This window comes from Raphanus sativus, chromosome 2 (genome assembly GCF_000801105.2).
Source record: "Raphanus sativus cultivar WK10039 chromosome 2, ASM80110v3, whole genome shotgun sequence".
Classification (NCBI taxonomy): Eukaryota; Viridiplantae; Streptophyta; class Magnoliopsida; order Brassicales; family Brassicaceae; genus Raphanus; species Raphanus sativus.
In genome coordinates this window covers 30,037,626-30,063,476 of record NC_079512.1, presented here as the reverse complement: position 1 = coordinate 30,063,476, position 25,851 = coordinate 30,037,626, and the positions used below count along the sequence as shown (strand labels likewise).

Here is a 25,851-nt window from a genome sequence, read left to right as displayed (position 1 = left end):
TTGTTTTTGCTATAGAAAAATAGAACGTGGTTAGTGTTATATTTAATAGATGCAGTTATATAAAAATCAGTTTAAAAAAAAATGGACATAACCTTTTATCAATAGGTCAAACATCAGAATTAATAGAATAGATATAGATCATGGTCACTCGATCAAATTGTGTTTCCAATGCTGTGAAAACAGAGAGGCCCATTAGTAGTCCTAAGGCCCATATACTGAAATAGAAAATTATACGGTGTCGTATAATATAATAGACAAAACCGCAGCTTCTTAAGCAAAAGATTTAACTGAAGCAGAGAGGTCCCTGAAGAAATCGATCTTCGTCGTCTTCGATTCTGGGTAACTAATCGATCCTTCTAGTTTTCGATTTTGGGTTTGATAAGGAGACGCTCTAATCATCTAGCACAAACTTTCAGAACCAGTCCTGTGAGAGTAGCAATCCCCCCCTCAAATCAACGAAGATGCCGCAAGTTAAGATCATAGCGAAAAACTTCATGGACATGGTGGCGTCTCTTACTGCCATCAAGCTAGATAAACTCTACAACAATGTCTTCATCTGCGAGGCCATTCTCAGGTTTTAGTTTATATTGCTGATCAATTTGTTGAAATTCGAGTAAAGCTTCTTAAGCTTGTTGAGTTGTTGAGTTGAATCAGGTCTTTGCCACCACTCGCCAAGAAATACGTATTGCAGTTTCTGTTCACTGATGAACCTGTACCTGCCAAGGATATTAAGGAGTGGGTGCTTGCTGATGGCGTCTCTAAACACGGGGTTGCTATTGACCGATTGATTCAACTCAGGATTTTTACTGAAACGGTTGTAACCGTAGATAGGTATTAACTTGGTTCTTTTTTACTATATTTGAAAAATCTCAAAAGGAACATTTTGAAGTTTTTTTTTTAACTAGTTAGAGTAGTTTAGCTCCCCCAATACTTAGTCAATCCACTGTGTAGGAGTGTTTTATGTTGAGTTCTTAGTGTTATTCTCTTGAGGGTTTGGAAATTAACTTGAGCATTCTTCACTCTGAGCTTCTCCTCCGTAAGACTTATTCATTGTGCTTTGATTGATATATGAGTGGTATGCGGGCAAGCTGATAGTTACAAATCTTTTGCTTATAGTTGTAAAGACTCCTCTTATGACGGTTTCAGGAAAAAGGAAACCTGTTACAGCCTAAATCCTACATTTCAGAAAAATCTTCAGAAACATATAATTTCTGGGTAAAGGCAGACATCTTTACCTTGATAATATATAGTCCTTTCTTGAAAAAGGTGCTGATGAGCTAAGCTTGATATTTGCAGTGGAGTTTTGCCTCGGGAGCCTATGAACTCCAACAATGCCATTAAGCTTCCAAGTCTACAAGAACTCGAAACCTATGCACTTCAGCAGTGGGAGGTGTGTGTAGTTTCTAATTATTGATAATTATAATACTAGTAAGATGGAAGTTTGTAAGGAAATTTTATCTTAGTATGGATTTTTGGTTAGTATCTGATGATGTAGTGTTTATGTTTGTCAGTGTTTTTTGCTACAACTCATAAACTCGGGTCAAGGTGAGAAGCTAACCGGCATCAGTTCGTCCATGATGAAAGTCTTCCAGCGAGGTTTATTGAGTCAGAGGTATTGTTTCTGTACATGTCATATAGATGTGTAGTGGTGGCATGATTACTTCATCCCGTTCATGTGATTTCACAGAGACAGAGATGGGCCGAGATTAACTGAGAGTGGCTTTCAGTTTTTGGTATGCAATACAAGACGTTACTCAGTGATCTCTTCTTACTTGTATTAATAATATAAGTAACCTTATTTACCCATTAATTTCAGCTGATGGATACAAATGCCCAGCTTTGGTACATTATCCGAGAATACATATCGAATGCCGAGGTTTGTATCAAGCCGTCCGTGACAAGCTCTAGTGAATAAGTTGGTAGCTTTGTTTTCTCAGTATGAATATAAGCAAATGACATTGGCCTTCAGGAGAGAGATGTAGATCCAGCAGACTTGATTTCGTTTTTGTTAGAGCTCAGTTTCCACGTTACCGGTGAGGTATAACAGAAGCCATTTCAATCCATCTTTTGCTTTTGTAATAGAAGATTGTTAATTAAATTCGTCGATACACAATTGCAGGCGTATAACTTAAATACCTTGACAGATGTTCAGAGAACTACACTTAAGGACCTTGCAGACTTGGGATTAGTCAAGCTTCAACAGGTTAAGACCCTTTGTTATATATTTGTTCATTACCAAAAGGAGATCAACTCTGCAGCAGTTAGATTATAGAAGTGTATCATATACTGAGCCAATCTTTATAAGTATTATAGGGAAGGAAAGACAGTTGGTTTATTCCTACTAAGCTGGCTACAAATTTATCAGTCAGTCTTGCAGATTCATCAGTCCGAAAAGAGGTGACACCTTTTTGATTTCTCCTTTTTTTTTTGTCCCATTTCGACCTACTACTACCAATAATTCTCTTGATTTTGCGTATTATTGTGATTGTGGTTCCTCATCAGGGATATGTGATGATGGAAACAAACTTCAGGATGTATGCTTACTCAACATCTAAGCTACAATGTGAAATTTTACGTCTGTTTGCGAGGTAGAAGCTCCTGAACACCTTTCTGAAACTCTAGTCTTGAAATCCCTTAGGTCTAAGCAGTTGCTGCACTATTATTTTTACAGGATAGAGTACCAACTTCCAAACCTTATTGCGTGTGCAATTACAAAGGAGAGTTTGTACAATGCATTTGACAATGGCATCACATCAGAGCAGGTAAGAGTTGGTTTCATCCGAAAATCGTTTATTGTGAAACAAGAATTTATGCTATCTTTGAACTAGACCCACCACTTTCCTTAAGATGTGTGTATGAATATTCTTTTTTACCTTTCGTGTTTGGTGGTTGCAGATTATAACTTTTCTCCAGCAGAATTCTCATCCACGATGTGCCGATAGAGTCCCATCTATTCCAGAAAATGTCACCGACCAGGTCGATACTCTCTTCTCCCATCTAGTGCCAATCATGATTGGTTTATAGGTTGAAAAAGTGTATACTACCGCCACTTTCCAGTTCATTGAGGTGTGTGTGTGTGCGCGCGCGCGCGCTAACGAAGGTAAGTGCATTGTTTAATGTTTTTTGGCAGATACGGCTTTGGGAGTCTGATCTGAAGAGAATCGAGATGACACAAGCTCACTTCTATGATGAATTTCCTTCAAAGGTAAAACAGATTCCCTCTTTTTCTCTATATATATATTCTCATACCTCAGAGCCATTATAGTAAATCTCAGTACTGGGAACTGTGTAAAAACAGGATGTGTTTGACGGAGCTTGTAACTTTACTAGACAATTGGGAGGTCTTCTTTGGGAAGACTCTAAGAGAATGCGACTTGTTGTGAAATCCGAAGTTCACAATCAGATGCGTGAGTATCTTCACACCCATAGCAAGTGAGAAGAAAAGGAGGCTCAGACCATTTTCTTTTCTTATTGTTAAAAAAAAAGTCATGTTTTCGATACTACAACATATGTTTTTGACACGATGGTGCAATATACTATATTGACAAAAACGAGGTTGCTGTTGGATAGTTCAACCAGAGCCAGCTTATAAGTTCTCTTGCACGCTAAACAGAACACAATCTCGGTCTTGATTCTATTCAGTCAATTCATATTATTAAAATCCAACAGAGAATCTGAAACATTGGACTTTTTCAGAAGACTCTGAATACAAAAACTGACTTTATTTTGCTTGGACTTTCTCATTGGCAGAGGATTGTGAATCTTGGAATTTCTCTCCCATGTTTGCATCTACAGTTGCATTTGCATTTCCATGTGCCCGAGCGAGCCTCTCAGCTTCTTCAATTTTTCTGATGGTTTCCTCTTGTGTTGCGTTCATCATTGTCCCCATCGTTTTCTTCTCTGATTCCAGCTGAACCTCCATTATCGTACCAGCTTGCTTGTCTATCGGTTTGAAGTAGTCTTCAATCTGAGCCTCCTGTATTGGTAAAAGACGCGAAACAAAACTTAAAAGACATGAAAGCTTTCTGAAACTTGACATTAACAAAAGCAGAACAAAGGGTGAAAAAGCTTTGTGATTTAAGAAAGACTCTGGAGATTTTGCTTTCGCTTTTCCTTCCAAAACTCAAATGCTTTTAAAAATCGTAAACAAGAAGAAACGAATGTGGGAACCAAAGAAGAGCACAATATCTCAAACATTTTGCACCGCACTTAATTCAGTAGTCTATGACACGCAAACGATAAATTCAAAATGGGGAGGGTAAAGTAAATTAATTTGCAAACTCTGGAGTGAGAAGAAAGACAAGAAGAGACTAACCGTATTCTCAATCTGCTTATTCAAATTCTGCATCTGTTCAACCATGCGGCGGACTTCAGATAACACAATCTTCTCTGGGAGTCTGTTTATTTCTGCTTTCCTTTGTTGGGCCTGCAACAGCAAGGTTTAACCATCCTTCAGATCATTTGATATTATATGGTGTGGGAATAAACAGAGAGAGAGAGGGAACCTGCTGAATACGCTTCTCGAGTTGCAACCTGTAATTACGGATTCTCCTTTCTTCATACCCAGAGAGTACTCTCACATAGAACATTGCTTTTCTCCCAAACTCCAGCAGCTTCTTCATCTTTCTAAACAACAGTCAAATGGATTCTGCAATATTCAAATTTCCTCCAGCATTATCACACAGCCAAAAATATGCGTAAAACAACTAAACATGGACATGACTGTTCAAAACGTAGACTTGGCTGAGAAATTGAACAACTATTGTTCGTCGTCGCGCATCAGTTAAGTCAAAATCGACGACGCATATAATTGCTCAAATATAATCAAAACACAGATCTGAAGATCAAAACGATGGAATCATTCGCATCCTAGACACTACGAAATGAAGGAAATCTCAGCAGTGAATCGAGACGGAGCTATACGAGTGTGAGAGTTTATTATGCAACTAACCCCGTTTTGGTACTCAATTACGGATTGAGAAACTCCGGTTAAATACTTTCGGTTGCTACAATCAACGGTGGACTCCGGCACCGGCGGCGAGATAACACCGTTTCTGATCTCTCTCGTTTTGACTTCCATACCAAAGATTTAACCATTGCTTCTATCAATCTGTTCTCCTCCATAGTGGGCTCCGAATGGGCCTTTTCACTTCTCGCGGGCTTGGCCTATCCTGCAACATTCTGCCAAAAAACTAGTCATCTATTCGACCAGTTGATATGAGTTAGGTCCAATTTAAAATTTTAATGATACATACTTTTTAGTATAACTGCATCTAAACTGAAATATATAGATTGTGGATGTAACCACTACTCATATTGCCTAATTATCGGTGGCTACTTTTTGTAACTGATATATATCTTATTTAATCAAATATAAATAAAAATTAAATAAAGATGCAAATAGTGGAAGATAATAACTTAATAATCATCTTGCTCAAAAAAAATAATGTAATCATCTTAAATACCGTTACCTACCCAATTCACCAAACATAATCATCTTCATTTTTTATTTTTTGAGTATTTATTTAATAAACAAAAACATTCAGGGAGCATTGTTGTATTAAATGAATTTGCCACAAATGTATATTTATGCAATATGATAAATCTAATATAATTATCAAAACTTCTTACTAATCATTTTAAAATATGAATACAAATAAAAACACAAATATGATTATCAAAAAGTTATATATGATTACAAAGAAAGATACAAATATAAAAATAAATTTCTGAAAAACATATGTAAAAAAAATATAACGGGTTTATAAAATTAGGAAAATGATCAGCTGATATTATTATAGAAGTGTTATTCATAAAAAATATATTTTATGAATTTTAAATAGGTTATTCGATTAAAAATAATTATTAAATGTAATTTTACTTAAAGTTAGTGAAGATTATATTAACTCATTTACACACACACACACATATATATATATACATATAACAAAATATATTTAAAAAAATCAAACATTTTTCAAAAAAAGTTGTCAGGTTTTCGATTCAGGTTAGATTTGATATTGGTTTTCGGATATAACACTTTAAAATCATCTGAATGTATATGCCAGATATAATAGATAATGAGACTTTGATTTTCGGGTCGACTACGATTCATTTTTGTGGGTACGAATATTCTTAATAATAATGTTAGGTAATTATTAAGTAAATAAAATATGTTACAAACTTTAGAAATAAATTTAAAAAATAATTTTTAAATATAGATGGCATAAATGTATAGTTATGCAACCTAACATACTTAATATTGTTACAAAAAGTTATATTAAAATATTAAACACAGATATAACTATTAAAAATAACAAAACTATAAAGGTTAATTTTTTTACAAAAAATAAAATAAAAATATATCCGTCCTTTCAAAGGGCGGGTCAGAATCTAGTTTATTTTTGAAAATATATATATTTGCATAGTTAAGGGTAATTTAACTAATTAATATAATATCAAAAACCAAAAATTTAGGTATCTAAAAAAAATTAGTGTGTCTCCCAAAAATAAATTTATGTTTTCTCTATACACATTTGACTTTTTAGTTGTTTTGTATTTTTCAAATAGTTTTGGTTTTACAACTCACAATCATCATATTTTATTCGTGGTTTTATATTTGGCCTCCAAAAATATTAGGCGATATTTAACGTAACTTATCTGTAATACATCGGTTTTGGTTTCAGATATAACATAATGGTTTGGTTTTGATCTGTATCACATCTTAAAACTCCATAAAGTAATTATATATATATCATTCAAGCTTTTGTTATATTGGTTTGATTCGGATATATCTAAAATAAAATCTAAAATCAAAATATAAAAATAAATATTTGTTCATATAAAAATGGATATTTGACGTATTTATTTAAAATTGTAATACTTATTTTGGATATTATATTAAAATAAATATGAAATTGAATATTTGAAATATATATTTATGTTTTAAATATTTGTACAGCATATTAATTTGGATATTTGGTTTGTTCTTTTTCTGTATTTAGTTGTTTTGGTTTTTTAATTTTCTGAATATGTTCGGTTAATAATACTTCGAGTTTGGATATGATTTGTAACATCCCAAAAAAAATATTTGAGTATTTTTTTACATCTAATACAGATAGGATTTTTCTGTCTGGATTTGGGATGGTGATTTTATGGTGATGCTTAAATGGAATTATGAAAACACCATTTTCTCCAAATGTTTATTTTATCTTAAACCTAGCTAACGGCTACTAGTTGCCTAAAGCTGAAGAGTCTGATAGGAGAGAAGATGCGTTTAAAGCTCCAGTGAATCAAAAACACTGTAGTTGACGAAAGTACCCCTGGAAAGAAACCATTATTACAAGGAACCCTCTTAACGGCTAGTTCTGTAATAAAAGATCCTTCTTCATCTTCTTCTTTGTCTGAGCTGTAGACCAACGCACCAAATCACACACTCTACTCTCTCTCTCTCTCTTAGCAAAATCTCTACTTTGTGATAGAACTAGCGTTAATGGAGGAGTTCGAGCACATGATAGTGGAGGAGTTCAGCGAAGAAGACTTCTACGAGACGATAGAAGCACCCAAGTTTGTAGATCTCACCGCACCAGATCATCGCCCAGAAGGCGACGACCGTTACTGGTTCTGTTCCAGAGTTGGTTAGAATCTTGTTCACTCTCTTACATATTACCTTTGTCTATTTGTGATCAGTCAAATAGTAAATGTCACATAGATCTGAGAAACTACACAATTGATCGATCTGAAAGTTTCTAAATTAGGGTTTTACTGACCAATTAGCTTGTGATTTTGATCTGTTTTGACTTTCATGACTATTTAGGATGTGACCAGAAGCATGAAGAGTTCATGGATTCAGAAGCAATCTACAAAAACTTTGTTCTTCGGGTAAGCTGCAAAAAGCTCAAACCTTTCTTTCTTCATTTGATTTGATTAGATACGTTAACTTATGATGTTTAATCGGACATTTACTTAGGTCATGGCAGCTAGGAGTCCAAGTGTTCGTCTTCGTAAAGCTCTTTACAGAAAGGACTTCAGGTAAATAAATTTTAACTTAGAGAAGAACCTCACTGAGATGATGTGTGTGTTTTAAACATTACATGTTTCTTGTTATTATTACAGTGCTGAGATTCCTAAATGCCCCAACACGGTTCCTGCAAAGCCTTCGAGATCAAGTGTTTCTAGATTGGCTATGATCTCATCTATTCCTCATAAGGCTAATAATAACATGAGGTCAAAAGAAGTCAAAGCTATTCCCACGCGGAAGAATGCAACTCCAAAGGCAAAAGCAGTAAAAGGAAAAGAAGAGTCATCAGTTCCTCGCAAGGCGTTAACTGAGATGAAGAAGAAGAAGCAAATGCAGAGTCCTCCAGCAGCTTTCAGGAGTGTGCAGCAGCATCCGAGAACTGCAGCAGCAACTAGAGCGGCTGAAAACAGAGTTGTTGCAAAGGCTTTGGTGTTTGTTTCTCCGAAGAAGCTGGTGAAACTGAAGAGATCTGTGGAGCTTAGTTCCTCGGTGAAGAAGTTGTGTGGTGGGATGAGGAAGCTCGAGGTTGAAAGCAAAAGAAAGGGTTTGGGGGTTAATGATAAAGCTGGGACTTCAACAACTCCGTCTAAGAAACCACTAAGGACACGAGAGGTGAAGAGCCGAGTGTTTGATTCACAGAAACAGATTGGTGAAAAGGTCAAAGGTTCTGCTACTTTGAAAAAGAGGGTCAAGGAAAAGAAAGAGCCTGTGCTTACCTCTGATCCTTCAAAGTCTCATGAAGGTAAGGCCAAGGGGGTTAAGAATCAAGTCTTGGTGGAAAACAAATCAGAAGAAGTGTCAGACACATTGAAAGCTAAGGCTAAGGCGAAGGACAACCAACTCCTGTCCAGAGAAGATCGTGAAGACAAAGAGAATGCTACTATTGCAGCGGATATCGATAGAGAAGATACTTGTGTATCAGAGGAGAGTAAACTGGATAAAGCAAAGCAGTGTGAGACTACTGAGATTGAAGAGAAGGAAAATGTATTAGCATTGGAGGATGACGACAAAGAAAATACTACTAATGCAGAAAATGATGACAAGGAAAATGCTTCAGCCATGGACAATAACAGGTTTGGAAAATGATTTTATTTGCTTTACTTTGAATCATATCTATCTACTCACAAAACCTTACCAGATATATATACTTGGTTTGTCTGAATCTTGCAGGAAAGTTGACCAATCCCCCAACCCTCTGTTGAAAAAGAAAGTCTTTGGTAGGAAAGAAACTTGCAAAACCACTCAAAAGGTCTATAAGTTTCTTCTGTATACTTTTCTGATGAGATTTTTTCATGTTTATATGTTATGTGTTGCTAATGTACTTTCTACTGAACCAGGCGATGACAGCAGCAGATAAGTGTTTCAATGGCAAGACTGTTTCGGCAGTCAAGTATACAAAACCTAAGCTCACGAATCCAAAGCCTTTCCGACTAAGAACCGATGTATGATACAATACAACCAACCAAAGAGATTTACTCTCTAATATACAACTCTGTTTGGTTTTTGTTTTTCTTTTTCTGATGGAAGAGTATTTACATGATTACAGGAAAGAAGAATCCTCAAGGAAGCAAATGCTGAGAAGAAACCACATTGTGCACGTGCCAAAGAAGAAGAAACTACAAACATTCTTGGACTACATGCTGAAAACATTGGTCCAAAACATCAGCCAGTTAGAGTAAGTTCTTTCTGAAACATTAAAACCAAAGCATATCTATGTCTGTTTTTTCTTTCCTTTGATATACCAATTTCAATTGCAGCTGGAGAAGAACACAACAACTTCCAGGTTAAAAGCTTCTAGAGGAACATCCGTAACACTTGTTAGACACGATGCCTCTGGAGATATGGTGAATTCCAAGAGGTAGAGAATCTGCTTTATCATAAAAAGAAAGTGCAGTCTCTCACTTCAGAGGACTGCTTTGACTTGTCAAGAACACAGTTGCTTTTCCTTGGCATGTAATCTGACAATTGTTTGCATTTCCTCAGGGTTGCATCAGGTACAAAGAAGCAAGTGGCAAGTAAAAGAGTTATAACCATGGAGGAAACCTCGCTGATGAATGGAGAATCTAAGGAAGCTGCAACCATCAGCAATAAACCTTCTGTTTGTGCTGTTGTTGCTTCTGGGGAGAAAAGACATGCAACTGTCCCAAAGGGACCAAACTTCCATAGCATTCATGTACCTAAGAGCTGCACAATGAGAGTGCCATCACATGTCTAAAATCTTCGGTTTAATTCACACGAGAGTCTTGTAATTTGGTTTGGATCTTTGAGAAGTAAGAGAAGTGAGTTTGTTTTAGTGTGTATAAAACACTTGCTCACTTTTATAGTTGATCAATATTAAAAAAATATATTCATTGTTGGTATTGTGGAGCTTAGAGAAGAACTAAGTAAGATTCGCCATACTTAGTGCCTGATCAATTTTGATAGTTTGTTTAGCATATAGAATGTGTAGTGTTTAAAAAATCATTTCGGTAGTAGTATCAAAGAGGGAGTTTTTTGAACTCTATATATTCGTCCGGAGCTTTTGAAAAGCCCACAAAACGTAGTTGTACAGGCTCAAACTAAATGGGCCTGTAGTCGCACAAGTCTTTTATTTCAGCGAATAGAAAAGACGCGCGGCCATTCAAAAGATAAAATGAGCGCGGTCAGAGCGGGAACATTTTAAGTGTACAAAAGACTCAAAAACAACGTCACAGCCTCCGCACGTGCCATCATCCCGCCCTTTCTCCATTTTCCCCCAAATCTCAAAACTCTCAAATCCCTACCTCTCTCTCTCTCCCTCCCCTCAGATTCACAGCCAACTGACAAATGTCCGAAGACTCAGAACCGCGTCAACTCGGAAGCTCTACAGCCGCCGGGAGAGAGCTCATAGCTCTCGAACTCACCGATTCAGACGACGGCGACGAGCATCTCTACCGCCAACAAGCCTCGGAGCTATGCCGCCACCTGCTCCACCTCGGCCACTCCGAATCCGTCGCGCATCTTTCTTCGCGTTGTAGTACACACTTGCAAGCTTCTTCTCCTGAGCTCGTCAAGTGGCTTTGCTCGATCCCTAACTCCCCTATCTCCCTCACCGAGGATGGCGAGTTCGTGACTCTCTCGTGCGAGTTTCTCTCCGATCCGGCTGGTTTCGCGTCTGGTTTGGGTATGCCGGAGAACGATCTGTGTGAATTGATTACGCGTTTTACTGATTCTATGTCGCCCAAGCGTAAGCATACGAGAGGTGAATTTTCGATTTTAGTCGTTTGTTTTGCACCTGATATTTCTCTAAGGCTTTAGATTTTAACATTGAATTTAACATTCAGAAAACGAGGAAGAAGAAGCGCTACAGCTCATGCCATTTCCGAAAAGATGCCGAAACGATGTAAGTAATCTCTTAATTAAAGATGAAGGATTGATTCATTGTGTGATTGATTCCTTTTTTTTTTATGTTTCTAGGTAAATTACAGAGCTAATGAGATTACAACTATTATGAATGGTTCTATGCTTGAGACTCTTAAAGCTTTTGAAACACAAGCTTCGCTTATAAGTTTAGGTGGAGAACTACTGGCGTTTGACCAAAATCCTTGGCCTGGTTGTTACGAGATGTTCACCAATCTTCCAGTAGATGTTGATCCTATGCATTCTTTGGAGGAGAGCAAGCCAGATTCGCCGTTTCCTGGAGAGGTTGGATATGGTAACCAACTTGAGATTGGAGATTTTCAAATAGTTGACAACCTAAGTTTAATCGAAGAAGAAGAAGAAGATGAGGAGGAGGATAACAACGAGGATTTGTTACCTCAGGCTGAGGGGGAGATACAAACTCCCAATGTGCAGTCTGAACCCATGCCATCAGAAAATGAGTTGAGATCAGTGTACATTGTGGAGGATACTGAAGATAAGCTTGCCTTGAGTTGCAACCCGTTGAAGCAAGAGGACCAGGCTGTAGAGATCTTCAGCACCCCTGTCAAAGAGACGCCGTTGAAGCCTTCTGCTACGACAGTTAATCAAGATTGTTCTTTGGTACAGAAAGCTCAGGATCTGTGCAAACCCTCTGGAGACAGCAAAGCGTATAGCTGTTCTCCTGAGAAGAAATACACCAGGAGAAGTAAAGCTACTCAGAAGGCAAAGCAGAATCTTAACCCCGTTCGGCCTAAAGACCAGAAGGTAGGCATTTCTTGTTCATCTAGAGTTAGGCACTTTTTTCTGAGTATACTTTTGCAACAGACTTTTAGCTTAATGCACTATATTAATAATTCTCATGTTTGTGGTTTAGGATCAGTCAAAGCAGAACACGTTTCCTGATTTTGATTCTTACACTGTTATAGAGGAAGAAGGCTCAGGTAAATATTTCCTGTCTATATCATCTCATTTGTAATCCTCATTCTGTCCAAAGTTGAAACAACTTGGATGGTTATTGGCGGCTAATCGTTGGCGAAACTAAACTGTAGGTGGCTACGGGATTGTATATAAGGCAAGGAGGAAAACTGATGGGAAAGACTTTGCCATTAAATGTATGTAAATAAAATGATATATTGCTAGATTTTGTCACTGCAGCACATTATTTTTGGTTAGAGACTTGTCTCATGTGTTATGTTCGCAGATCCACATGCCGGTGCTCAGAAACAATATATCAATAATGAAATCAGAACGTTGGAGCGTTTTGGGTAAGTAACTTAAGTATTAACTTGTTATGAACGTCCTAATATTTTAATCTTAATATCTGAGATTGCCTAAATTTTTGTTCACTCAGAGGGAAAAATTTTATAATAAAATATGAAGGCTGTCTCAAGAACGGAGATTCCGATTGCATTATCCTTGAGCACGTTGAACATGACAGACCTGATCTTTTGAAAAGAGAAATAGATGTGTATCAGCTACAGCTGTACGGCTACTGCATGTTCAAAGCTCTGTCAAGTCTTCATAAGCAGGTAATGAAGATTTAGGACTAAATGTTTGAGCATTCATTTTTAAATCAGTCTACTAACCGATTCTATTGTTTTTATTCTGCAAATGTAAAGGGTGTTGTTCACAGGGATGTTAAGCCAGGCAATTTCCTTTTCTCTAGGAAGAGCAGAGAAGGCTATCTCATTGACTTTAACCTCGCTATGGTAAGCAAGTCACCCTTCTCTTATCAGTACTTTTCTACCAACAGATATCAGTTAGTGTTTCATATAAAATAATTTGACACAGCCTAAGTTGAGGTTTCTAAGATTAGTTTCTAACAGAGGCACTGAAAAAGCTTGGCTAACACAAACATTTTTGTTATGATCCCACCTTCTGATATTAATCTCATTTTCGTTTGTGGCTTCATTAGGATTTGCACCAGAAGCACAGGAGAGCCGGTAAACTTCTCTCCCCATGCTTCTGTATTTAATTATGTAAATAAATGGAAACTAAAGCTATCTCTTGTATGTTTTGTAGATAAATCAAAAGCAGCTACAGTTCTCCCAACTGTCAGCAAGAGGCATCAGACATTAATTAACGCTCCTGACACAACAAACCGAGTGACCAACAAATCTTCTCAGAAGACTCTAGCGCCCAATAGCCTGAAGAAAGCAGCGGGAAAGATAAGATCTCGGAATGACATGAGCAGATGGGATAGATTCAACAGCCAAGGGGGAGAAGGGTCTGGCTTAACTTCGGCCAAAGATGTGACCAGCACAAGGAACAACCCTTCAGGTGAAAAGAGAAGAGAGCCTTTGCCATGCCATGGAAGGAAAGAGCTTTTGAACTTTCTGCAGGAGACAATGTCCGGTCCAGTTCCAAACCACGAAGTATCATCCAAAGCTCCTGTGTCGATGAGAAAACGTGTTGCTGCTCTTCCAGGGAATGATGAGCTTGTTTATCTGACCCCAATGCCGTTGCGCTTTAACGGTCGGCCTGAAGCAGGTTCATTTCTTTTGTAATCGCTAACTCTTGTTTTGATCGGAATTTAATTTAAGCCGTAATAATTTCCTTGCTGACGTTACTAGGGGATGTAATTAAGAAGAAAGACGGTCCTTGCTCAGGAACCAAAGGCTTCCGTTCTCCAGAGGTACGTCAACTGTAACTATCTCTTACTATCGCTTAGGCTTTCCTTATATGTCGAAGAATGCAAGTAGGTCTAGGCCTGAGTTACTCATTAGAACATCTAGGATGGGAACGCTAATTCTCTGGGTCTATTCTTGGCTGAATTGGCTTGTGCAGGTTTGCTTAAGATCGTTGCATCAAGGACCTAAGATAGACGTGTGGTCTGCAGGAGTAACTTTGTTATACCTAATGACGGGAAGAGCACCTTTCACTGGTGACCCAGAACAGTTAATATTTGTACTTGACAGAATTTGCTATCACTTCATTTTATTCTTTTTTTTTTCCTAGCCTTCTCACAAATGCCTTCGTGCTTCTCAGGAACATAAAGGATATTGCGAAACTACGAGGCAGTGAAGAATTATGGGAAGTAGCCAAGCTGCACAACCGTGAAACTTCTTTCCCTGAGGTAACAATCGCATCTTAAAAAAAAAAAAACAATCGCATCTTATCACCCTTACACATGCTCTTCTCTTTAAGTCTAGAGAAAGAGAGGTCAATATGGCTACACACATGTTCTGCTCTTAATTCTAGAGAAACTTGTCCTCAAGATTGCGTCTAATTAAGTCTAGAGAAAGAGATGGTCGATATGGCTATATACATCAACCTGATAATATCTTAAAAGTTTGTATTACGTTATAAAGTGTAAAGATAGATGTCGATTGCAAGAAATGGTGAGATATGAAATTTTGTGTTTATTTCCCAGGAATTGTATGAATCAAGGTACTTGAAAGAGATGGAGTTGAGAAAATGGTGCGAACTCAACACAAAACGCAGAGACTTCCTAGACGCGATTCCAGGGTCGCTCCTGGACCTTGTTGATAAATGTTTGACCGTGAACCCAAGGCTACGAATCAGCGCGGAGGATGCTCTGAAGCACGAGTTCTTCCATCCAGTTCATGAAACCCATAGAAAACAAAGGGTCGTAAAGCAGCAGCAGCAAACGCAATCGCATCCTTCAGTAGTTGCTGACGCAGTAGCCCAACCGCAACACTAATATTACAAATGTAGAGTTAAAATAGTAACCAGACACCTTGAAGTTTTACTTCTTATTCACTCCACAGTCGACACCGTCCCTTGCATGACATGCAAATTTTTGTAACGTTTTAAGTTTGTTTACTTGCAGAGGTGACTCAAATGTAATTCTAAACAAGTAAAGAAGGGTAGAGTTTTCAGACTGTATAGAAGTTGTTTACGGCACTACAATGATTCGGAACTCATGTTTGTATAGCAGTACTTATTCCTGCCACATGTATTTCCTTAGCTATTACAACCTAACGTGTCCCCTTGTTCACTTCAAAGGATCAGAGCATCACACTTAGAGTCTTTAATGTCTCTGCATCTAAAGATATATGGTAATGAAGACAGTGACAGAGAGACTGGGAAAAGCAAGAAGCCAATGCCGGTAAAGCTTTACCATAACTCTTGATTCTTTTTCAGGATGAACTAGAGAATGGACAGTATGAACTGAATAACATCATTTGATTTTTATTTTGCAGATGAATGTAACAAAAATGTATATCACAAATTCACAAAGAGAATTTAACAACAACAAAAGTGCTGCAGCTAAACTTAAATAGCTAGACCCTCTTCATCAGCAAGATCTGGATCATTGTTCCCATGACGTTTCCTACACTCACAGTAAAAAACAGTGACTACAACATAACTCACCACCACCTCAGCACCATACATACACACCAGTTTCCACCCATCCCACCCACCGGACACAACCACAGACCTCCACCACGACCCTGAGCTGGAATCCACATCGAGCTCCTTCGCCAGCTTCTCCATCCCATGACCAATGAAACTCGATAAAAACACAAACACACCCGCCAAAGCCAACCCCGTTATCCTCCTCCCTTTCATCAATGCCATTCCTTCCTTAACCGCATCAAAACCGTACCTTTCTTCTACCACAGAGACCACAAGGCCAAGCCCTGTTATAGCCATTATGTATACCTCAACGCCGAGACTCAGGAATGTGATGAGGTGACGCAGCGTAGGTGTGTAACCGAAGATAGCAGATAGAAACATGGGAACTGGTGAGTAGAGGAAGAGCAGACCGTAGACAACGATGGAAGTCGCTGTGACTCGCATCCACGAGGACTTCACCGAAGCAAACGACGACTTCAGAGATGGGTTCAGGCCCTGGTGCGAGAAGGAAGTTGATGTGATGACGGCTATGGAGACGATACAGGAGAGGATGAAAGACGGGACGAAGTACCGAGATTTGAGACGGAGAAGAGAGACAGCGTCTTCTCTAGACTCTTCCCATATCTGTCTAGCTTCGAACCGTGTGTGGACAACGTTGGCTAAGGCTTCTAAGCGAAAGACATGGTTTTTGAGACGAAAGGAGGTGAGAGTTAAGGAGAGATGCAAGGCAGAGAGAGGGATGGCTATAAAGACGAAGACTGGGAGTAAAATGTGTTTGTTTCTGAAGAGAATCATCAAGGAGTCAAGGAGTGTTGTGGTGATCCTTGTGGAAGAACCTGGTCGCTTTACTTCAATCATGATTCCGAAAGGCGCATAAGAACCTGGTTAAGCTTCGAAACGCTGTTGGGAGTTGATATTATGCTTCTAGAGAATGTCTTGTATGAGTCCTGTTGAAAAAAAAACAATGAAAGCTCAAAACTTTTAGCAACTCTACAAGAGAATGGCAACATCTGATCTGGAACACATCTTTTCAGGAATCATATGAAAGAATGATACTTTTTTGCAATTATTACAAAGCATGTACAAACAAGGTTTGGTCGGAGCAGCGCAAGGCCAGAGATCATTACATAGTTTGACCGAAATGTTAAAGACTTTATCTACATACCCACCAACCACGACGTTTTCAAAGTTCAACAAGTATAAACCTTAATCAAATCAGAACTATGTTCCATTTCCTAAACAACAATCTCTTCACTGAACTTCGATTCTCGATCTAATAGCTTGACGGTGAATCCCTTACTCTTACAATAGAACAGCAGAAACAATTACGTTTATTTACTTGAAATCACGATCTAGTTTTGCAATAGAAACAAACCTGAGAGATGCGGAAACGCCAATTGATGTAAGATAGAGAAGAGATCCAAAGGGGGGGTTTGGAAGGATAATAATTGATTCATTCAACTGAGTCAATAATGCATTTGTGTTTTTTTCCTCTTTCTTTCTTTTAAGTTAGCTACTGTTACATTCAACTCGTAACTCTTTCTTTGGATTTGTTTTGGATCCCAAACTATTTATATCTGTCAAACAGATCCTAAAATACTTTTAAGATGCTATTGGGTTTACTAGTTGCATTTATCTTGGTCAAATAATCATACGATCAACTAGACCAATTATAAGTGCAGACCATCAGGTTTGAATTTAGGTTTGGTTTGGTTTGTTTGAATTCAAAAAAAAACTTTAATTGAAACTAGTTGAAATCAGCTTTGTTTGTTTTCAATTTGGGTTGGTTTGAATTTGGTTTATGTTCTATTTAATTTGGCTTTGTTTGATTGATTTTTTAGTTTTTTCGACTACAAAAATACAATTTATAAAACATAAAACAAATTGTCAAACAACAGCAAACTATTAATTGATACTAAATTATAACTTTTCATGTTAAGCGTAAATGCAAACATTATATTAAAAATGTAAAAAATGTGATCCAATAATTTATATTTTTATCAAAAAAAAAAGATGATAGTGTATAAAATTCACATTGTTTTGTTTTATTGTTAGTTATGTTTTTCTACTCATTTATAAGTAAAATATCTAACATATATGTTTATTTGTTAAAGTTAGATGATTAAGTATTTTAAATTTTAATATTATTAGTATATTTAATTAAATAAAAATTTCCACTTTTCAATTCGATTTTATCGAAAAATTGAAATTAAATGGAAGTTGGTAAAAAAAATTGAATAGTTGTGACATACATTTTAGTTTGGTTTAGATTTGGCTTGTTAGTTTGTGTCTTCTTTTTTTTGCCTTTGAATTTCATTTAGTTTAGATTGAAGTTGTTCCTAAAATTCAAAGCAAAACACACTCAATGAGACTTTAAATTCGTGAGTCTACACCTAAAAGAAAACAAAAAACGAACACTAAGTTCCTTCCAAACATCTTAAACCATCCAGAAAAAAAAATCAATCAAGGAATTTTATTTTTGGTTCTGTTTTTGTGCATATTCCTACAAAAATCAAATTCTGCGGATATATTCAAAACAATATTTATCCTTTTTATAGTCGAAGTGGTATAAAATATCAAATGGTAACAATTTATGTTACCATGGTGATTAGTGGTTACTAGATTATCCACCACTGCATAATGTTTTTGTTAAATGAGTTTTGTTGTTAATATACTTGAAACTTGAAAGTTATAACAAAATAAGTAGAATTTGATCCGCATTTTTAAAATACAATATATTTTCGTTAACATATTTAACTTCAAAGTTATAACAAAACAAGTAGAATTTGATCTGTATTTTAAAAGTGTAATATATTTTCGTTGTGAAAATAAAGCATCAAATACTTTTTGTATTAAATAGAATAAATCTTATTTTTGTGATCTTTAAAGGTTATAATTTAACTGATTAATGTTTTTTTTTTGTAATACCATTTTAATTGATTAATGTAAATATGAATAAGACATACATCCTCCATTTAAATTTAATTGTTATTATAGAGTAAAATTTTTACTTTAAAGTAAGTATCATTGTAGAAGAAAAATTATTAATAATATTCTTCTATTTAATTTTCTATTGGTTAAAATATGATTTAATGTATTGGTAATGATATATTTTTAAAAATAAGCAAAATTTTAAATATTTTTTTTTTAATTTATATGCATAAATCTAAAACAATAATTAAAATAAAACAAAAGAAATATTAAATTTCTAATGAAAAGATTCAACAATCTTTTAAATTGAATTTTTAGAATGATTCGATACTGTACTACACAAATGAAAGCTCTTTGTCCCCCCAAAAAAAAAAACAAAAAAACAAATCAAGGACTATATGAATGGGTGATCTCAAAAAGAAATTTCATTTATATCATCGGAGTCTTCTTGGCAGTAAAAAGTTGTCTCTGTAAACTGACTGATGAGTCACATGGAAACAAGTAAACAACATTCTGATTCTTCAAACTGCTGACAAAATTCCAAAATCCATCACTGTGTTTAGTTTTACGACTATATGAACCGCTTGAAACCATGTATCCTAATCACAGATATTGAATCAAGAGTCTGCATCTATAGATGAAATCGGAAACCATCAGAAAAAAACCAATCCCATCGACCAATTAACCAACTTTTAGATCAAATTTCTCTGTTTACCTGAATAATAAGAGAAGAGCCAAAGGATTACAAGACAGAGCAGAAGAACAAAAGGAATGAAATGGATGACGTTTTCTGCAGATCTCAACCGAGACTTCTCTCTCTTCCCCGGTTGAGAACTCGGGTCGTACCTTGGCAACATCAGCTCCACATCATCTTCACCAAACGGAACACTCTGAGATCGAGGCGGAGACGGTGACGGCGTTGGACCAAATTGATCAGAGCCACTCGCAGATCTACGCATCTTCCTTCCTTCCTTAACGCAACTTTGTCAAGTCAAAGGTCGAAACTTTATTAACACACTAACGTATTTAAATACTGTCCTCACATCACATTTGACCTGTAGATAGTCAAAGCTCTTGTCTTTTTTTTTTCCTCTTTTTTTACCAGTAACCGCCACAAGAGCAAGACCCATCTTTGAAATGGTGAAACCTTGTCGTGTCTCTCACTACGATCTCTCGTCTCTCAATCTCCGACATAAACTCGATTGCTTTATGACAATCACCGCAGATCCGCAGGTTCTTGAACACTTGTATCCGTGAACCTTCAGGGAGTTTTAAACACCCATAAGCAACGGCTAACTTCTCGCTATGCCATAACAAGAGCTTCTCCTTCTGCTCTTCCTCTACGTCGTGTAAAGCAAACTCTAGCTCAGGTTTGTATCCAGCTACTTTCATCTTCTTCTCCATCTCCTTCAGTTTCTCGTGTATCGAGCCTAGCTCCGGGTGAATCCTATCGCTTGATCTGAAACGGTGTATCTTGTTTCTAATCTCGATCCAGCTATATCCAGGTACTTTCACGACGTTGCTCTGTTTCATTCTCTTGCGAACTCTTGCAACGTCTTCCCAACGGTTCCTCGAAGCGTAGATATTCGCGAGCTGAACATACCCGGCTGCGTTTCTCGGGTCTAGATCAAGTAGTCTCTCAGCTGCGAGTTCACCCAACTCCACATTCTTGTGCACCCTGCAAGCCCCCAACAGCGTACCAAAGACCGCGGCGTGCGGCTTAAACGGCATCGATCTTATCAGCTTCAACGCCTCCTCCAGCTTCCCGGCTCGACCCAAAAGATCAACCACGCACGTGTAATGATCAGGCCTTGGTTCCACCCTGTAATCTCTCACCATCGAATCGAAATACTCCATGCCAGTATCCACCAGTCCAGCGTGGTTACAAGCCAGCAAAACCGCAACAAACGTTATCCAATCAGGTCTTGTCTTCTTGTTAACTCTCATCTCATTGAACAGAGACAAAGCCTTCTCAGCTTTCCCGTGCTGTGCGTAACCGGAGATCATCGCATTCCACGCCACAACGTCTCTAATCTTCATCCCCTGAAAGAGTTTCCAAGCATCACCAAGCTCTCCACATTTGCTGTACATGCTTATCAGAGACGTCAACGCGGTTATGTCATTACACAATGTAGATGATTTACACGTTATCTGATGAACTTGCCTACCAAACCGTAAAGCAGATAACTCGCTGCATCCGAGCAGCACGCTACTCAGTCCAGACGAGTTAGGCCTAGTGCCTTCCTCTAGCATCGCTTTAAAAAGCTTCAGTCCATCTTCTGCTCTAGAGTTTTCGACGTAACCAGAGATCATAGCGTTCCAAGTCACGAGATTTCTCTCCACTGTCATGTCTTTAAACACAGCCTCAGCTAATTCAACCTTCTTGACCTTCATGTACCCTGTGATCATCGCCGTCCACGCCACCACGCCTCTGACCGGAGCCTCTCTAAAGAAACGTGACGCCGTTTCCATATCCCCGCATTCAACGTAACCAGAGATCATAGCATTCCAAGAAACCTCGTTCTTCTTCTTCTTCTTCTCCGTTGTTGTCATGGCGTAGAACAACTCCCGCGCTTTTTCCATCTCCCTTCTCCTTGCGTACCCTGTGATCATCGTGTTCCATGACGCTGCGTCCTTGTAAGGTGCCTGGTCGAAGAAGCTCTGAGCTTTCTCGAAGTCTCCGCTGCGAACGTAGCAAGATAGCATGATGTTGTAGGAGAAAGTATCTGGTTCGGGGATTTCGTCGAACAGTTGGTGTGCTTCCTTCATCCTACTTGGATCTTTACAAAACCCAACGAGAAGAGAGTTCCAAGTGATTGTGTTCTTAGCTCTCATCCCGTGAAACACTCTGAGAGCTGCATCTATATCTCCAGAACGTACATGTCTTGCAATAAGCTTGTTCAACGGGAAGATCTGGTCTTGATCAGAAGAAGGTTTAGTGGATGGAAGAGAGGAAGAGGAACATGATCCCACCAAAATGGCATCTGGGTTTCCAATGGAACGAGAAAAGAATCGAACTTTCCATGGCTGATGAATGTTGAAGCGAGAAAGCATTTCTCAGGGACCAAGGGTTTTTGACATAACAGGACAAACTTATAGGTTCCTACAGAACATACTGGGAGAATCTTAAATCACACGACTGTTGTTAGAAAATAAACTTTAGAACCTACTAATATTTGACTATTACAGAGATTTTGTAACAGCTTAAAACATAGACAGAGATGAGAAAAGAGTGAAGACTCAAAACCGATAACACTGGACTTGTCTGTCTGAAACAAGTTTCATAAACAACAAAACAACGACTAAGTGGTGAACTAAAAGAGTGTAATGTTTCAAAAGTGGAAAAAAAAAGTCAGGCAAAAGTTTGCACAAAATCTAAAAACAACTGACGCCAACTAAACATTTACAACTGACAACAACAGACTGGTAAACAGTAAACCCTCGCATGGGAATTCCTTCAGTCTTGATTTCAACCAGAAGAGGAAAACTGAAGGAGAAGACCCCCGCACGAGTGTTTCTTTCGACGTGTTCATGGATGGATCTTTTACTTGCCCCCAAGAGATGGGAACTGAGCAGTATCCGCGATGGCAGGCGCAGTTTCACTACGGTTACTACCATACCCTCCACTTGAAACGCGACCACCACGTCCACGCCCACCACGACCACCTCCTCGGTAGTAATTCTCACCCTGTGCTGGTTTCAGAAACTCATTGATGCTCACAGCCTGTAAATTAGAAACACATCCATAAGCAAACTTAATCAAACTGTTTGATTCGGACAACAATGCAAACCTTCTTAGCCTTCTCTTCTTTGTCATCTTTGCGTTTGTCCTTGTCTGAACCCTGTGAAATAGATCAAAATCAAGGTTAAGACTGCTTCTAGTCGACAAGGAAGGTGATATGTCTTACCAACTTGATGAAGATTTCATCGTTAGACTTCTTCTTGTTTGAGAGTTGTTGCATTGACTCGAACACTTTAGTATCAACTTTCCTCTCAGAAGTGTTCTGAGATTGAAGGGCCTTTCTCTTCTCCTCTAGTATTTTCTCATACTCATCCAAAGTCATTTCCTACCGCGACACAAACCAGTCAGAATAAAAAAAGCCAAAACAAGTATAAAAACAACCTAACAACTCTCTTCTTCGCTTACCTTAACCTCAGGCTCTTTCTGCTCCTCCACTTCAGCAGAATTCTCCTTGTTAGCATCATCATCAGCAGGCTTCTCCACAGCATCCTTCTCAGTTTCTACCCCAGCAACTTCTTCAGTCTCGCTAAAAGAGACAAAGAGAGCTTCTTTTTTAGTCCAAATTCACAATCACTAATTCACTATCACATTAAACAAACAAACAAATTAATCAACAAAGGCTTAGTTGCTTACACAGCAAGAACTTCTTCTCCTGGTGTTCCCCAGTTTCCACGACCAGCTCCTTCACGTTTGAAGTCACCCCTATTAACCAAAACATAAACTTTAAAGCCTATGAGATTGATTCAAACATTTCAACGGCGGAATATTTAACAAAAAAATTGAATGAGATTAAAACAGACAGACAGACCCTCTGCCAGTTCCACTACGACGCTCAAATATCCTTCGAGGACGTTCACCTTCACCAACTTCACCACGTTTACCACCACGAGGAGGACCTCCACCACGTCTCTCATAAGAAGACTTGGAAACGCCTCCTTCCTCAGAGGGCTTACTGTATCCCCCTGGATACCGATTGTTACCTCCGGGACCTTCACGGTTGTTACCGCCACGACCACGGCCAAATCCACCACCGCCACGTGGAGCATCGCTCCTTGTGGATCTGAGACCAGCTTGAGAAGGAAGAGGCTGCTTCGACTGAGGAGCTGACTTAGCAGGCGAGCGTGAGACAGGTGCAGGCGTCTTGGACCTATCAGCAGCTATGGAGACGGCGATCTGGCTCGGATCCTCGGCGTCGTCATCCAACAGATCAAAAGGGTTCAAAGTTGCCATTTCTTAAATTAAATACCAGGTTATTACAAATACTATCACACAGAAGACAAACACAAACTAGTAATAACTAAGTGAAGCCATGGCTTAACAGATCTAAAGATGAACGACAAAAAGGTCGGAACCAAGGAGACGACGATAATGGATATTACTATTAGGATAGGAACAATATGTATGACCGAAAAAGCCGAAACCTTCTCACTAGATTATCTAGTCTAGATATGATATTATGATGTGTTTTCTGATACCAAACATAAACTCACATTTGTTGAGGCATATGTTATTTTTTCATGGCCCATTTTAGTTTTATTTGGTTTTCTTGGCCCATTTTAAAATATTTTGCAATTCACAACTAAGAACTTACAAATTACAATATAGGTACTTTATGTTGTCACGATGATAGCGGAACACGTCACGAACGATGTTTATATTTTTCTTTTGTTTCCATGCAACGAGTAATTTTATCATCGGCCAATTAATGGCGACTACTAATGAATAAAATAACTTTTCTTTTTTTTTTTGAATTGAATAAAATAACTTTTCCCATCCAGATAATAAATAATAGCTTAATAAATTAATGAATATATAAGAATTAAAAAATAAAAAATTAAGTAAGGAAGAAAAATTCAGAGGTCACAATGACGACGGACTAGGCAAAACATCTCCGTTATCGACAACACTATCACGGTTGAGTCTCAAAGACTTCCCAGTGTACAAAACCTTGACGTTAGACCGTTGCTCATCCAACAGCTTCCTCAAACTCCTTTTCGCGTTCGCCCGAAACGGACAGTTCGAAGCCAAAAACCCGTCGACCAAGTGCAAGTACGCCTCCAGGTCATGACAGCACGCCACGTCAGCGTTTGGTTTCAAATACGGAGACATCTTCATATCCACGCGCAGCTCAGCTCCCACGTGCGAGTAAGCCCACGGATTGTTCCTCTCCACCATCTCCATTATACGACTCTGCCCCTGCTTGCTACTATTATCGTTATCGGAGAATATCCCGGGAACTTTCGTCACCACGTCCTGGCTGTTAACGACGCGGAGGACTTTCACTCCCTTCGATTCTAGCCGCTCAGCAAACTCTCTGTTCCCCACACGAGGCCCGCCGAACGAAAAAACCGACACCGGAGGCGCGTCCGGGACACGCTCTGCGATATTGTCTGCCGCGAGGAGAGCGATGGCGGCGCCGAGGCTGTGTCCGGTGACGCTGATGCTCAGCTCTTCTCCGGCGTAGAGATCCACGAGCCGGGTGATCTCTCCGACCAGTGACTCGGCGAGACTCGGCGCGTGCTGGCTGGCCGTCGTGTAGAGGCTGTTGAACCCGCATTCGACTTTGGGCCGGGTCGGGTCTGATGGATCGGGTTTTTGTTCAGGCATGGAAACCAGGTTCGGTCTGAAATTCTCTGACCACTCGAGCAACGTGGCGGTTCCGCGTAGCGCGATGACGATCTCTCTCCTCCCCATCCGTCGGATCTCCCTCGGATCATCGCAGACGGCCACGTACCCAACCCAGCTAGTTTGTTTAGTCATCCACCTAAGATCAGGCGCCATGTCATCGATCCATTTAGGTAAATGAACAGATGACGTGGCGTAAAGACTTTTGGTCACTTTAAATGATCCGTCAGGTAACGCGACGTCTCTCGGCGAGCCTTCCGGGTCGGAGTGAAACGCGTGATAAGACGCCTGCACGAACTCTCCGTAACGGACAAGCTCTCGACGGAGATTCTCATCTAGAGGATCGAGCAACCCGGCCCAGTTATTCGACCCGTGTAGCTCCCGCCATTTAGACCCGAGTTTATTCTTGGGCGAACGCTCCTCGGATGATTTTGAGAGAAGTCTTTGAAGCCGCTTTAGATGCTTCGGAGACATTTCGTCGACGGCGGCCTTCATCTGAGGCCAGATTCTCGCTAAGTTCAAACCTCCTAGTAACTTCGACGTTGACGTTGTCGTCTTAATTACTTGGGGAGAAGATACATTATTGTGGAGATTATCTGTAGAGGTTGAGGAGGTTTTAAGAACGTTCTCAAGGTTTCTGAGATGTTCTCTATTTGTTTTCCTGGCCGTAGAAACGGAGAGTGGCTTCGTTCGGATCAACGTCGAGGTTTTGGTACTGCATGTAAAAGGTCTATGTTGTGCGTGGAATAAGTCGGTGCTAGGCGTAAGTATCTGCATGAGTAATTGTGGAAGAGAGAGAGAAGGGCTCAGGTTATAATGTTGACAAGAGCAG

General features: G+C 38.8%; 9 protein-coding genes across 13 annotated transcripts; 3 read left to right on the top strand and 6 right to left on the bottom strand.

Annotated features, from left to right (window-relative positions):
- The first annotated feature begins 199 nt into the window (after positions 1-199).
- On the top strand, positions 200-3,701 carry LOC108827553 (general transcription and DNA repair factor IIH subunit TFB2). The gene is made up of 16 exons (XM_057003027.1): positions 200-339; positions 417-574; positions 655-831; positions 1,147-1,215; positions 1,297-1,390; positions 1,512-1,612; positions 1,688-1,733; positions 1,817-1,876; positions 1,970-2,038; positions 2,120-2,203; positions 2,314-2,397; positions 2,503-2,588; positions 2,672-2,762; positions 2,896-2,976; positions 3,131-3,205; positions 3,299-3,701. Exons 2-16 carry the CDS (start codon positions 462-464, stop codon positions 3,434-3,436), a joined length of 1,368 nt encoding a protein of 455 aa, XP_056859007.1. The 5' UTR covers positions 200-339; positions 417-461; the 3' UTR covers positions 3,437-3,701.
- LOC108836818 (uncharacterized) lies at positions 3,520-5,101 on the bottom strand. The gene is made up of 4 exons (XM_018609920.2): positions 4,952-5,101; positions 4,506-4,648; positions 4,316-4,426; positions 3,520-3,976 (listed from the first exon to the last, which is right to left on the bottom strand). The coding sequence occupies exons 2-4, from the start codon at positions 4,620-4,622 to the stop codon at positions 3,722-3,724; spliced, it is 483 nt and encodes a 160-aa protein (XP_018465422.1). The 5' UTR covers positions 4,623-4,648; positions 4,952-5,101; the 3' UTR covers positions 3,520-3,721.
- Positions 5,102-7,398: 2,297 nt separating this feature from the next.
- Positions 7,399-10,417, top strand: LOC108836608 (uncharacterized). Its single transcript, XM_057003026.1, has 9 exons — positions 7,399-7,637; positions 7,817-7,881; positions 7,970-8,031; positions 8,116-9,093; positions 9,191-9,269; positions 9,358-9,462; positions 9,567-9,695; positions 9,778-9,878; positions 10,004-10,417. Exons 1-9 carry the CDS (start codon positions 7,493-7,495, stop codon positions 10,233-10,235), a joined length of 1,896 nt encoding a protein of 631 aa, XP_056859006.1. The 5' UTR covers positions 7,399-7,492; the 3' UTR covers positions 10,236-10,417.
- A 297-nt stretch (positions 10,418-10,714) lies between these two features.
- On the top strand, positions 10,715-15,298 carry LOC108824289 (uncharacterized). 2 transcript variants are annotated; one of them, XM_057003025.1, is made up of 14 exons: positions 10,715-11,240; positions 11,323-11,381; positions 11,456-12,163; positions 12,279-12,339; positions 12,448-12,510; positions 12,600-12,663; positions 12,750-12,927; positions 13,018-13,107; positions 13,314-13,341; positions 13,421-13,888; positions 13,972-14,033; positions 14,186-14,295; positions 14,387-14,474; positions 14,772-15,298. In XM_057003025.1, exons 1-14 carry the CDS (start codon positions 10,826-10,828, stop codon positions 15,060-15,062), a joined length of 2,685 nt encoding a protein of 894 aa, XP_056859005.1. In that variant the 5' UTR covers positions 10,715-10,825; the 3' UTR covers positions 15,063-15,298. The 2 variants fall into 2 exon arrangements, with proteins under 2 accessions (XP_056859005.1, XP_018453189.2); XM_018597687.2 differs by having other exon boundaries at positions 12,273-12,339.
- A 230-nt stretch (positions 15,299-15,528) lies between these two features.
- Positions 15,529-17,262, bottom strand: LOC108830995 (uncharacterized). Its single transcript, XM_018604555.2, has 2 exons — positions 17,097-17,262; positions 15,529-16,668 (listed from the first exon to the last, which is right to left on the bottom strand). The coding sequence occupies exon 2, from the start codon at positions 16,577-16,579 to the stop codon at positions 15,638-15,640; it is 942 nt and encodes a 313-aa protein (XP_018460057.1). The 5' UTR covers positions 16,580-16,668; positions 17,097-17,262; the 3' UTR covers positions 15,529-15,637.
- A 1,677-nt stretch (positions 17,263-18,939) lies between these two features.
- On the bottom strand, positions 18,940-19,617 carry LOC130507995 (uncharacterized). Of its 3 annotated transcripts, none has more exons than XM_057003021.1 (2): positions 19,368-19,617; positions 18,940-19,283 (listed from the first exon to the last, which is right to left on the bottom strand). In XM_057003021.1, exons 1-2 carry the CDS (start codon positions 19,609-19,611, stop codon positions 19,270-19,272), a joined length of 258 nt encoding a protein of 85 aa, XP_056859001.1. In that variant the 5' UTR covers positions 19,612-19,617; the 3' UTR covers positions 18,940-19,269. The 3 variants fall into 3 exon arrangements, with proteins under 3 accessions (XP_056859001.1, XP_056859002.1, XP_056859003.1); XM_057003022.1 differs by having other exon boundaries at positions 18,940-19,181; XM_057003023.1 differs by having other exon boundaries at positions 18,940-19,178.
- Positions 19,618-19,750: 133 nt separating this feature from the next.
- On the bottom strand, positions 19,751-21,751 carry LOC130507994 (pentatricopeptide repeat-containing protein At4g16835, mitochondrial). Its single transcript, XM_057003020.1, has one exon. It carries the CDS (start codon positions 21,704-21,706, stop codon positions 19,751-19,753), a length of 1,956 nt encoding a protein of 651 aa, XP_056859000.1. The 5' UTR covers positions 21,707-21,751.
- Positions 21,752-21,885: 134 nt separating this feature from the next.
- On the bottom strand, positions 21,886-23,847 carry LOC108831005 (RGG repeats nuclear RNA binding protein A). 2 transcript variants are annotated; one of them, XM_018604563.2, is made up of 7 exons: positions 23,292-23,440; positions 23,203-23,259; positions 23,028-23,096; positions 22,800-22,920; positions 22,561-22,719; positions 22,444-22,494; positions 21,886-22,376 (listed from the first exon to the last, which is right to left on the bottom strand). In XM_018604563.2, the coding sequence occupies exons 1-7, from the start codon at positions 23,438-23,440 to the stop codon at positions 22,197-22,199; spliced, it is 786 nt and encodes a 261-aa protein (XP_018460065.1). In that variant the 3' UTR covers positions 21,886-22,196. The 2 variants fall into 2 exon arrangements, with proteins under 2 accessions (XP_018460065.1, XP_018460064.1); XM_018604562.2 differs by having other exon boundaries at positions 23,203-23,847.
- Positions 23,848-24,254: 407 nt separating this feature from the next.
- On the bottom strand, positions 24,255-25,816 carry LOC108830996 (phospholipase A1-Ibeta2, chloroplastic). The gene has a single exon (XM_018604556.2). It carries the CDS (start codon positions 25,794-25,796, stop codon positions 24,255-24,257), a length of 1,542 nt encoding a protein of 513 aa, XP_018460058.1. The 5' UTR covers positions 25,797-25,816.
- Positions 25,817-25,851: the final 35 nt, after the last annotated feature.